This window comes from Parasteatoda tepidariorum, chromosome 2 (genome assembly GCF_043381705.1).
Source record: "Parasteatoda tepidariorum isolate YZ-2023 chromosome 2, CAS_Ptep_4.0, whole genome shotgun sequence".
Lineage (NCBI taxonomy): Eukaryota > Metazoa > Arthropoda > Arachnida > Araneae > Theridiidae > Parasteatoda > Parasteatoda tepidariorum.
In genome coordinates this window covers 32,285,604-32,298,303 of record NC_092205.1, presented here as the reverse complement: position 1 = coordinate 32,298,303, position 12,700 = coordinate 32,285,604, and the positions used below count along the sequence as shown (strand labels likewise).

The following is a 12,700-nucleotide window of genomic DNA, read 5'->3' as shown; positions in this document are numbered from 1 at the left end:
CTCAGCCTAGTATTATTATTTCAACTTATTATTAGTTTTACTATTTTAAACATTACATTATATTTTATTCATCATTATTAAATAATCCTAATAATATGCATTTCTTCTTGAAATAAAATTTTAAAATAAATGAAATTAATTGAACTTCATTTAAAGTTTAAACTTTAGCATTTAGTTCGAGTAAAAAAAATCACAAAAATGTTAGTTTTGTTGTAAGATGTTGGCAACATCACTTAATATCCGAATCAAATGAAATAGATGATGATGTTGTTTTTCGAATTATGGATGATTTCGCCATGCCTATAATATGCAATCCTCTAAAATACAAAGGCTTGGCACATAATGAAGAAGAGAGAGACCGTCTTGGCCTTCGTGGAATTTTACCTTCAGCTATTAGATCAGTCGAATTGCAAGTGGAAGCATCATTAAACGGTGTGAGGAGTCACCACACTGATCTAGATCGTTATTTGTTTCTACGTACTTTGCAAGATACAAATGAACGCCTATATTACCGAGTACTGTGTGAAAATATTGAAGAACTCATGCCTTTTGTTTACACGCCAACAGTTGGACAAGCATGTCTGGAATATAGCCAACTGTTTATCAGACCAAGAGGAATGTTTCTGTCTGAAAAAGACAAATATTCCATATTTAAAGTTCTCGGAAACTGGCCTGAAAAGGATGTAAAAGCTATAGTGGTGACAGATGGAGAGAGAATCTTGGGACTTGGTGATCTTGGCAGCAATGGTATGGGCATTTCCATTGGTAAATTATCTCTTTATACAGCAGTAGCTTTCATTCCACCTTCTGCTTTATTACCTATTGCTCTCGATGTTGGTACAAATAATGAAACCTTATTAAACGACCCCTTTTACATAGGACTCAAACAACCCAGAATACTAGGTAAAAGGTACGATGAGTTTATTGATGAATTCATGAAAGCTGCCGTTAAGAGATATGGAGAACACTGCTTAATTCAGTTTGAGGATTTTGGAAAAGAAAATGCCCAACGTTTACTTGAAAAATACAGACATAACTATTGTGTATTTAATGATGATATACAAGGAACAGCGGCAGTAGCATTAGCTGGTATTTTGAGCAGTGTTAAAATAACAAAGACTGATGTATCAAATAATACATTTTTATTTTTTGGTGCTGGTTCAGCAAGTTCTGGAATAGCCGACTTGTTGTCACTTTATATGATAGAGGAAAATTTTCCGGAAGAAGATGCTTACGATCAAATATGGATGATGGATTCAAAAGGTCTTCTAGTTGAAGGTAGAGATCTGTCGCAAATAAATCCTTCAAACAAAAAATATGTGAAAAAATTTCCAGAAATTTCAGATTTAGGAGAAGTTGTTAAAAAAGTAAAACCAACATTTCTGATAGGTGCTTCAGCACAGTTTGACGCTTTCACTGAAAATGTGATAAAATCCATGCCAACTCATCAAACTCCTACAATATTTGCTCTTAGTAATCCAACTAATAAAGCAGAATGTACTGCAAAGCAAGCTTACGAGTTCACCAATGGGCGATGCATTTTTGTAAGCGGTACAGCATTTCCCTCTGTCACATATAAAGATAAGACGTATCATCCTAGTCAAGGAAATAACGTTTATATATTTCCTGCCATTGCAAGTGCGATTATTGCCACTAAGGCTTTACGAGTCACTGATCATGTTTTCTTGGTAGCTGCAAAAGCCCTTGCTGCGCAGGTCACAATGGAACATATGTCCGAAGGTCGAGTTTATCCTCCCATAAGTGCAATCAAACATGTTTCTTTAGCCATTGCAGTTGAAGTTGCCAAATTTCTGTTCCAGGAAGGTCTTGCTACATACGAGCCTAAACCTGATGACATGGAAGAATTTTTAATTTCAAAACAATACATATATGACTATGATGTGTAAGCTTGAACCAAACAAATTGAAAAATTAAGGTATCAAATTGATAATCAATGTTACTTATTGGTCTGACCTCCTTAACACGGTGATTGTAAAACTTTTGATCTTTAACCATATATATTTTAATTTTTAACAATATATATTATAGTATGTAAACTTTCCATAAAAAATATAAAGCTCTCATGTTTGTCAATATACATATATATTTATCTTGAGTGACTCTAAAAGCGGGAGTATTTCTTTTTATCTTAGCTGGAAAAACTCAAATGTTTATAAACTAAAAAACTTTAAACCTTTTAAGAAGTGTCGCTGATTAACATTGCGTTTTTTTACAAAAGAAGTACGATTATTTTTTTTTACCCATTGGCAAAATGGGTGTTGTTTTGGGTTTGATGGCGTATGCACCTTTTTTGGACGTCATCACACTTTTCAACTGAGTTCAAGAGCAATAGTAAACAGCGCGCATGCGTCGTTATTGCATGCGTTGCTATGGCGACCGCTGCTATTTGACAATTTTTTTAGAATTCTTTTTTCTTTTTACCAGCGTGGATTTTAAATGCTTTCATAATAATTTCAAGAAATTTTATGTCCTTTTTCTTGATTAACTTATTCATAATTACTGTTCCTGATGGCGATTTTAATATGAGTATGAAAACTGAAGAAGGAAAAGAATATTGTGAAGTCTTAAGAAACGTATATTTGGCTGAAATTAAAAAGCAATCCAGCTCTTTGGACGACAAGAGGACAGAAATCATTTGAAGTAGTTTTTTCAACCCATGAGTTGAAATGTCATGGCATTTATGAAATTCTGTTCAGGGAAAAAAAAATTATCAATGGGTAACCAGTGATTGCAGTAATGCGATTACAATTTTTTTCATTATTTTTTTTTTTTTTTGGAAATTTCTTTTTCTTAAATTATTCACATGCAATGTCAAAACATTTTTATATCATGTTCATTTTCTTAGGTCGATGGTTATTTTTTTCACATTAAAAAAATTTTTTTTTCTTTTTTGAGCATCTCTTGTAGCTGACAGAATCTTAAATAAGCATGCTAATTTTTCAGTTACAAGTGTAACAACAACTTATCTCACAGAAGTGTATTCAATAAAATTGAAGATTTTGTGTCTCTTTAGTGATAAGATATATCTTCTTGAAAGTCATATTTTTACATTAAATTGTACCTAAGTATTGTTTTCAGATTGATTTTTCAACTTTCTAGAATATTTATAGAAGAAAATATTTATAAGCGAGAGAATTTAGTCTAAAGGATGTTCAGTAAACGCTGCCCTTAATATAGAATTCTTATTAAAAATGAGTCACAAATTTATACATATCAGGGGTGACATATAAATAATATCGAATAGATAAAGCAAAAATATCACAAAAATCTATCGAATTACCTCCTGAGAGAAGCATAAATGAAAAGATCAAAACCGATTTGATATTTCTGTAAAACGTGAAGAAATGTCTAATAGTCGTATTTCACCTCTGCACATCTTCCTACATCAGTCAAACTGGTTTTAGAGTTTTAAATCTCTTCTCCCTCAATTGTGATTTCTAAAGTGTTGCTAGTATTTTGCACTTTTGCTAAATTAATGTTAATTTGTGACCCTAAAAAGAATATTTTTTTATAAACGAATATTTAACTAAGATTAAAAAAATATTGATTAAGAACGATGATTACAGTTAGATCTGTCCTGTCAATGCTATAATCTCATCCGATGAAATAGACGAGAATAATAAGAAACACATTGAAAGTAACTTTTTATTCGAAATTAATTACAATCAATCACTTGTAACAATTATTCAATAAATAAAACACAAAACATAAATAATACCGTTCAATTGAGAAATCAAATAAATACGAACAAAACATAAAACAGACACACATCCACGCAAACTGAGATATATTTTTTAAACTTTCTTTAAAACAGTAAGCTTTAAAACTCAAACTAACACTATACATTTATAAAAAGAATTTTTGCTTCATAAGCATAACATGTGGGGGTGCTAAAGTTTTAAGCTATTTAACTTAATATTTTTCAAATATTTAAAATTTTAAAACATCATGCTGCAGTGATATATTATAAAAGTCTCTTTTCTGAAAATATTTAAAAAAGTTTATTACATAATAATTACACATAAATATTATGCAATAATAAACAAATATATAGTGTAAATGTTTTTTTCTTATCTTTGTGCGTCGCTGGCAATGATTATTTTTGTTAAAAATTTCTTTATTTGTAGTCCTTACTTTCCAAACTATAACATAATGATATTTTTAACTAAATAAATATTAAAAACAATTTATTGAAAAATAATTGTTTTTTAAAACTATTACTTAAGTAGTGTACTTTATAACCATATCAAATGATCTTCATCCTATAAGTATTTGAAACATTATGCTTTTAATTCGGATACAATTTTTTCCAACACATTGTTTTTTATATGAATTTATTGCGCTATAATGATGAGCTTTCGTCATTTTATACTTATATAGCCAAGCTGACATCTTAAGCTTCATATATTCTTTTTTCATTTGATTTTACCTTTATTATACTCGCTTTAGTGAAATGGTGAAATGCAGTAGATTTTTTTAAATAAACTAAATATTTATTTGCTTGAAAATTGTAATAAACATTAAATATGTCAATAAAACTTTTATATTGGGCACTTTTTTACCAATAAAAGAGTTTCGCGCGGGCATGTATCTCATTTCCTATAATTCATTTTGCGCTTAATTTTTTTATCATCCTTAGCATTGCTGTTATTTATGTTTAAATCAAATTTTTTTTCCTAAATTATTGTTGTCAAAATGACTATTATCAGAAATTTTATTATAGTTGTTTAGATAATTATTGTCGAAAGTTATCGTTGTCAAGAAAATCATTGTCGAAAGGTATAATGCTGTTGTCACGAAATATTATTTACATTGCAATTATTTACATTACAATATATTATTTGCATTACAATATTCATAATTGATTCATTATGTAACATTTCAAGAAATCTGACTTAAGTAAATAAAATAAGCTTAAATAATTTTTTCTCAAATGTTTATAATCAATAGATAGGACTTTAAAACGAATAAAAAGTGCATACAGAAATTTTAACCTTCAGTTTTTAAATATTTATAATCATTAATCAAGGAATATGACCTTTAAATAAATAAAATAGGCTTGAAAACTTTTTACAACATTCAGTTTTCAAATATTTATAATCATCAACCCATAAATATGACTTTAAAATAAGTAAAATTAGCTTAAAAAGTTTTAAAACCTTATGATTTCAAATATTTCAAATAACAGCAATATTAAAAATTTTATACATGTATTGCACATCACAACAAGTAATAAGTGAGACTTCTAACGTTCAAGCATTTTCGGTGGTTCGTTAAATGCCTGGTAAAAAAACAAACTCTTTAGACTGTCTTGTCTACTACGTCGTCTATGCCATCTTTTAATCAAGGCATATTTTTCGATAAAAAATGGCGGTGCTTTGTACACGTGTGTTGCAGAAAACACTAATTTGTGAAAAAGAAGAAAACATATTAAAGGAAAGGTGACAGACAGAAAGACGAATCATGAGAACGTGCTGTACGCATGCGGCAGATTGTCTCGTGTTTGCATTCACCCGTACAAATTTCCCTTGGAAAATCACTCAAGCTGTATAAATGCCTAAAAAACAAGAGGAATAAAAGAATTATAAAATAAACTATCAAAATAAACTATTTTCATGTACAAAGTTTTCGGCTGCGTGATAGACCATTCAAAATGAAAATTTTTGCACTGGCTCATGTTAGTTTTTTTTTCGTTAAGCCGAACCACGATGTTGTGGTTGCAAATTATAGTTATTTTGAAAACTTTGATTCATTACTTTTTTTTGTCAGTGAGTGCTATTTGTTGACGAATTTTGTGATCCTTTTTGAAGTTTAGAATGAAACGTTTTTCGATCTTCTTAACAAGGAGCAAAAAACGATACATATCGTGGGCCTAATTATTGTCTAGGGCCCATAAAATCTGAGAGACCTCAAAAGTAATAAAATTATCAAAATTATTACTATTCTTTTAATCTGATATTTTTTAAGTAAAACAAAACAATGAAAAATATTATGTTAAATTTTGAACTACTTTTATTGCTCTTAACAAAGCTATCGTTTATTTAGCTTTAATATTTGGAAAAGTAGCTTTCAACTGCCTGCTGTCAAAATGTTCAAAAATATTCTGAAAATTATTAGGTTGCAAAAACGCTTAGAGAACGCTTTCAAATCAGCAGGCGTTTTTTTTTTTTCTTATATCAGACTGTAGTCATCAGCAGGTGAATTTCAAAACATTAAGTAAGAGGAGCAGAAAATTTGATGAGCCTAGGGCACAAATTTGTATTTTATGTTTCTATCTTGAGTTTTTTTTTCTTTTTCATTTCTATTCACTTTCGTTTATCGATTTTCCAACTCAGTGATAATTTTTAGAGCACCTGGTAACTATACTCGGTGACGTAATTACAAATTTAGTGTTTTATTTAGTGTAGTTAGTCGTCTAACTACACAAATTTAGTGTAGTTAGTCGTTTTATAATTATAAAATATAAGCCATTATACTGTTGAAAGCAGAAAAAAAATTATATTCTCGGCAAAAAAAAATAATTTACATTGACAAATAAGTCATAATTCAAAAATATGTATATTTTTGAATTATGAGATGTATGTAAGAATGTAAGAAATTTTTGGGACATCCTTTTTGATTTTAAGATTATCTCTGAGAAATTTTAAATAAAACAAATATTGCTTCTACAACAGGCATGTTGCATGTTTTTTGACAGCAAAAAAAAAAAAAAAAAAAATTCTTTGATGAATATTTTTGCTGGCATATCGAAAGACGCATTAGAAAACTCTATGATATTAAAGTTTTCTTATAAAACGTTTTAAATACATATATATTTATTAATTACCTGTTCCCCGTGATGCCATAAACTCTCTGGGCCACTAATACAACAACTTTTCTATTTTTCCACGAACATTACAAGCGATATCTTACATGTGATCTTGACAGCAAACAAATTAGTGGATTCTACTTTCGTACATTCTAACTGTCCCATGACATGGAAAATCTCATGTAGTAAATGAAACAGTTGTTGATTCGTGGCCTTACAGGTTAAAAATACGTGTGCAGAACATCAGACAGCGTCAAAAATTAGACCTGTCTACACGTTGGGGGGAGCAAAAGGAGGTATTGCATAATTTTAGGCATTGTATGCAGGCAATTAACACCTGCAAAAAGCACTTCTGCACCACTTCTGCACTTCAAGATCAATTTAATTTTCTATATCAAGGCGATTCCAGACTTGCCTGCATAGACAAATAAAATTTAGTGCCTTATGTCAATTCTTATAATCTCTTGCGAATTAGTCCTATTCCAACTACTGTGTAAGTAATCTTATTAAAATTATTAATATTTCTTCACTTACCGAGAAAATTTCTGAAACAATTCTTCGTCCATATGAAAACGATCCAGGAGTTTATGCCATTGATAAGGAGAAAGCGATGGCATGCCGTATTCTTCCCGCGCAGAATATGACCGTCGCCATATTGGGCGATCATACATGTTAGCTTCAGTTAAATTCAGGTAAAACGTTTCAGAGTCCAGTACAGCCTGCAAATAAAGCAAATAACTCAACAATAACTTTATTTATACCAATATCCTTATTTTGAAATCAAGTATTTTAGCACTGAACAAGCACGAAAGCATAGTTCATTTAACCCTTTAACGATCGCATAATTTTGAAGAAAACTATCATAAAAGTACCCATTTTTTTATTCAAGAAAATTATATAAAACTAAGAATACAATATCTATAGTCATTTTTAATTTTGGAATGAATTTTTTGCTTACGTGTTTGATGAGTGCTAACATCTAGTTTAAAATAAACTATCTCTAAACACATGACAAATAGTCAGGCACTGCCATCTGATGTATATATGGAGAATTAAACATGATTCCGAACATAAGAAATACTTTGCTTTAATCTTTTTGTCGCGCTATTTGTGAACACACTATCCTAGAAATATTACGGTCACGAGAAATAGAGGGCGAAACTTCACCTTGTCATTTTGACGACAGAGAGAAGGAAGGGGTTTATGTAATAATCGTATTAACTAAACTATGAAGTTAAACTGCTTTTTTGAGACTTTTTCAAACGGTGGACTAAATCCGGTTACCTAATAATTTAACCAAACAACGTATACAATTTTGGTGTGGTTTTCATTAATGGCAAAAAAGTTACATTTTTTGAAAAAACACACTATTTATTAATAAAATGCACTGTTTATAAATAAAATGCACTATTCATTAATAAAATACGCTATTTATTCATTAAATGTATTATTTATTGAAAAACTACACGATTATTATATTGTAATATAATAAACTTACACATGTTGTTTCAGGATAGTACCCATCCACTGTGTAAATTCTGTAAGAAGGATTAACTCCGTCGTAACTAGTGACAGATGGTCCTATATAAGCCATAGATGTTGGCCTTGATTTATCCTCGTAGAACACTTCAAGCTCATCAAGATGACTGTGTCCAAAAAACTGACCCCGCACTGTGTTCTCAAACCTTTTTTTTTAAACAAATGCATCAAATTAAAATTAAATTAATATATAATAAATTAATATGTAATAAATTAATATACCATTCGAAAAATACCAGATCTAACATCTTTCTTTAATTTAATGAAACTCATTCACATTTCTAAATGTGATTCAGAGCGAACACCGACGTCAAAGTCTCGGTGCAATATTTTCTCTTGACGTAAAGTCATCTGCGCAGGCGCAGGACATTGAATTTAAAAAATATAGAGTCAGAGAAGAAGACACAGGAAGAAACGCTTCCACTTTCTGATTCANAGACTTTTTCAATCGGTGGACTAAATCCGGTTATCTAATAATTTAACCGATTTAACTAAACATTAAAAAACGTATACAATTTTGATGTGGTTTTCATTAACAGTTACATTTTGGACAAAATACACTATTTATTAATAAAATGCACTATTTATTAATTGAATGTATTATTTATCGAAAAACTACACGATTATTATATTGTAATATAATAAACTTACACATGTTGTTTCAGGATAGTACCCATCCACTGTGTAAATTCTGTAAGAAGGATTAACTCCGTCGTAACTAGTGACAGATGGTCCTATATAAGCCATAGATGTTGGCCTTGATTTATCCTCGTAGAACACTTCAAGCTCATCAAGATGACTGTGTCCAAAAAACTGACCCCGCACTGTGTTCTCAAACCTTTTTTTTTAAACAAATGCATCAAATTAAAATTAAATTAATATATAATAAATTAATATGTAATAAATTAATATACCATTCGAAAAATACCAGATCTAACATCTTTCTTTAATTTAATGAAACTCATTCACATTTCTAAATGTGATTCAGAGCGAACACCGACGTCAAAGTCTCGGTGCAATATTTTCTCTTGACGTAAAGTCATCTGCGCAGGCGCAGAACATTGAATTTAAAAAATATAGCGTCAGAGAAGAAGACACAGGAAGAAACGCTTCCAGTTTTTGATATTTTTTTCAAGAATTTTTCAGAAAATACTTAGAGAACACTTTTGTAAGCTTAGAAGTGTTTAATTCATACGAATTTTCATACTTAGCAATAGAGTTTAAGGCTTTCAAAAGTTTGAGAGACTGACAATAAATTACGAAAGAAAAAAAAAAGTTTTTTTTAACACCCTAAACCAAAAAGTCAAGCAATAAGATTCTAAATTCTCTCAATTACTTTGGTTTATATTTGCAATAACTACATAAAATTTCGTAAATCTAGCTTAAAGATTCATAGAGACAAATTAACATTTTCGTAAAAAACTGAATTTTTTTTTTATTATTATAGCTTTCAAAATATTCAGTGAAATTGACAAAATTTTCGGAGAAATTTAAAGTTAATTTTCATAAAATGTTGTAATATTTGAAAAAAAATGCTAAAAAATGCACAAGATATGAGCATTTAAAGTAGTTATTTTGTATTGCGCATGCAATTAAAAAATTTAAATAATAGCATTTAGTAAATCATTTTTGGCAATTTATGGAAACGTAAAAAGTTTCACGCAATTAATAATAATTTTTCGATTTAAAAAAAATCAAAATAATCAAGGGTTTTCTACAAAGTGTATTATGTAGCATTGCAAATTACACTACCTTATAACCGACAGCAAAAACAAAACTAAATATGTGGAAAACCCCTTATCATTTTGATCTTTGAAAAAGTACAAAAACTACTTAGAAAATTGCTTGAAATTTTTATGTTCTTAAGATACTTAAATCAAATTTTTTCATTAGTTTCCAAGTATGATCCCCTATAAAATTGAGAGAAAATAATTTTAAATTTTTCCACACATGCGCGTTACAAGAGAATTGCTTTAAATGCGCATCTTTTAACAATTTTTGTTCAAATTTTAAAACAATAATTTTGCAATTAATTTTTAACTGCGCCAAAAATGGCATCAAAGCTTACATTAGAGTGATTTTTAATATACAGAATGTTAATGTACAGAGTGAACTTAATATACAGAGAGTAAAGAAAGATTAAAAAGAGTAGAAACCAAACTTATAAAAAAGTAATTACCAATGATTATAATTCTTTAAAAAGAAGCATCTCACTGTGATTGTAATTGAATACCATATATCATTAGTAAATTAATTCATAAAAATTTTAAAATTACTTTTTATCTAAATAAAAATTAGCAAATACTTGCCTGTTAATTATTCTGTGATAATTAGAGCTCCACACTGGCAGACAATCACTATGTCCAGGTGGAATGTGTCCAATAATATGTACCTGCAAAATTCAAGTAACCATTTTCTAATAATAGTTAAGTAGCTCTTCATTTCGTAAATAACTAACATTTCTGAATGTAAGGAGTTAGTAAAACATCGCTATCACACAAATGATAAAGAATTTATTTGCTATTACAAAAATAAAAGAAAGACAACAAAAATGCAATTCAAGTATAAGATATTTTCTTAAGCGAAGTTATTCATTTTCGAAAAGAAACATCAAAACTTTCAGATTCCCGAAACTCAATTTAAAGAACTTTTTTTGTCATTTGTAATGACAGGCACTGAACACTAGTCATTCTTTGCCATGGAAGATGCCGGAGGTATTGCTCATTTCGCGTTGCCTGGTTAGCAGCTTGTGGTCAAAGTCAAGGAGGCAAGCAACGTTACCCACTCCAGATTGCCACAGATACCCGTAAGGGTGGGCCTTGTTCACACATTACACGTAACACACAGAGAGAAACATCCCTGTCCTGAGCGGGATTTGAAATCGAAGGCATTGGCTTCGCAGTCAGGCATGCTAACCGCTCGGCCACCTGGCCAGGATTTAAAAAACTTATAACCAGCTATTTTTTTAATAAAATTTTAAAATGAATTGTTAAGAAATTTTCCTCTTCAGTAGATTTTACAAAACAAAATTTCACAACTTCTCGATAATCAATTTCTCGACAAATAACAACAAACTTAAGAGTACGCTGCACCCGTGGAAAAACCTTTCATTGCAAATTCTATTTTAAATACATTATTGATTTAAAATTTAATGCGTAAAAAAACTAAGCCAAGATAAAACTAGAGTAAACTGTGAAGTTTCTAAGTCTTAAGTTCTTTTTTTTCAACACATCAAATTGCAATTATACACTATCTGACAAAAAATATCTAAACACCCAGAGTTACGAGCTCGAAGCTCTCTGAGGCAAGTATGTTTATGACCGGAATACGTTTTTTCCTCGTAATAGCAGATAAATTTGCCATAATATATTTGCAATTTGATACTTCGAAGGAAAAAAAATCAGCATTTGAAGCTTCCATACTTCATTTTTTGCTTATTTAAACACATTTTTTCTGTACTTTAAATTTGATATTATTAATGTGGTTGAAAGAAACTTTACCATGAAAGGTTACTCCCACTCCGTAGCATATTATTAAGAGTCTAGCTACCTTAAGCGAGCTACCAACATTTAGCTACAAGCTGAGTCATTTTTCAAAATTATCTTGTGCAGCAAATTAACTTTAATGTTAACCGAACTGAATGTACAGTACAATTGTATTTAAATATTCCAATTTTTTAACTTCTCCAATCCTAACACAGTGGCTAGTTTTAAATAATGCATTAACTAAACTTTTCACCATCTAGCGGTTGACCGTGTAGGAGTACTTGGATTTTTATTTTATTTATTTTCAAGTAATGTCCATGATATAGTCAAAACTCTTATGTAATTTTTCTTAGTAAAGTCAGTTTTGAAGCTCATAAATCCCACAAACCATCGTAAGTGTGAGTTCAGGAATTTCAACAAAGTAGGCACCAGAAGTATTAAAACTATATCCATCTCTGTGAGGTAAGAGAAAAAGCTGATCCAAATCCATCGTAAGTGTGAGTTCTGGACATTTCAACCTTGTAGGCACCAGAAGTATTAAAACTATATCCATCTCTGTGAGGTAAGAGAGAAAGCTAATCCAAATCCATCGTAAGTGTGAGTTCAGGACATTTCAACCTAGTAGGCACCAGAAGTATTAAAACTATGTCCCTATCTGTGAGGTAAGAGAGAAAGCTAATTCAAATCCATCGTAAGAGTGAATTCAGGACATTTCAACCTAGTAGGCACCAGAAGTATTAAAACTATGTCCCTATCTGTGAGATAACAGAGAACGCTAATTCAAATCCATCGTAAGTGTGAATTCAGGACATTTCAACCTAGTAGGCACCAGAAGTATTAAAACTAT

The 12,700-nt window shown here is 30.1% G+C and overlaps 2 protein-coding genes across 2 annotated transcripts in view; one reads left to right on the top strand and one right to left on the bottom strand.

Annotated features, from left to right (window-relative positions):
* Positions 1-277: 277 nt before the first annotated feature.
* Positions 278-1,962, top strand: LOC122270820 (NADP-dependent malic enzyme, mitochondrial-like). Its single transcript, XM_043049737.2, has one exon. It carries the CDS (start codon positions 282-284, stop codon positions 1,905-1,907), a length of 1,626 nt encoding a protein of 541 aa, XP_042905671.1. The 5' UTR covers positions 278-281; the 3' UTR covers positions 1,908-1,962.
* Positions 1,963-3,652: 1,690 nt separating this feature from the next.
* The window catches only part of LOC107436928 (sphingomyelin phosphodiesterase), a 58,539-nt gene continuing 49,491 nt past the window's right edge, over positions 3,653-12,700 (bottom strand). Inside the window, exons 10-13 of the mRNA XM_043049794.2 lie at positions 10,678-10,760; positions 9,020-9,206; positions 7,364-7,548; positions 3,653-5,578 (exon numbers count right to left, since the gene is read on the bottom strand). Coding sequence (XP_042905728.1) covers positions 5,452-5,578; positions 7,364-7,548; positions 9,020-9,206; positions 10,678-10,760 — 582 coding nt within the window. The 3' untranslated portion in view covers positions 3,653-5,451. The remainder of the gene's footprint in view (positions 5,579-7,363; positions 7,549-9,019; positions 9,207-10,677; positions 10,761-12,700) is intronic.

Coding starts and splice junctions, on each gene's coding strand:
- LOC122270820 (XM_043049737.2), top strand. CDS start 282: ATGGATGATTTCGCCATGCCTATAATATGCAATCCTCTAAAATACAAA.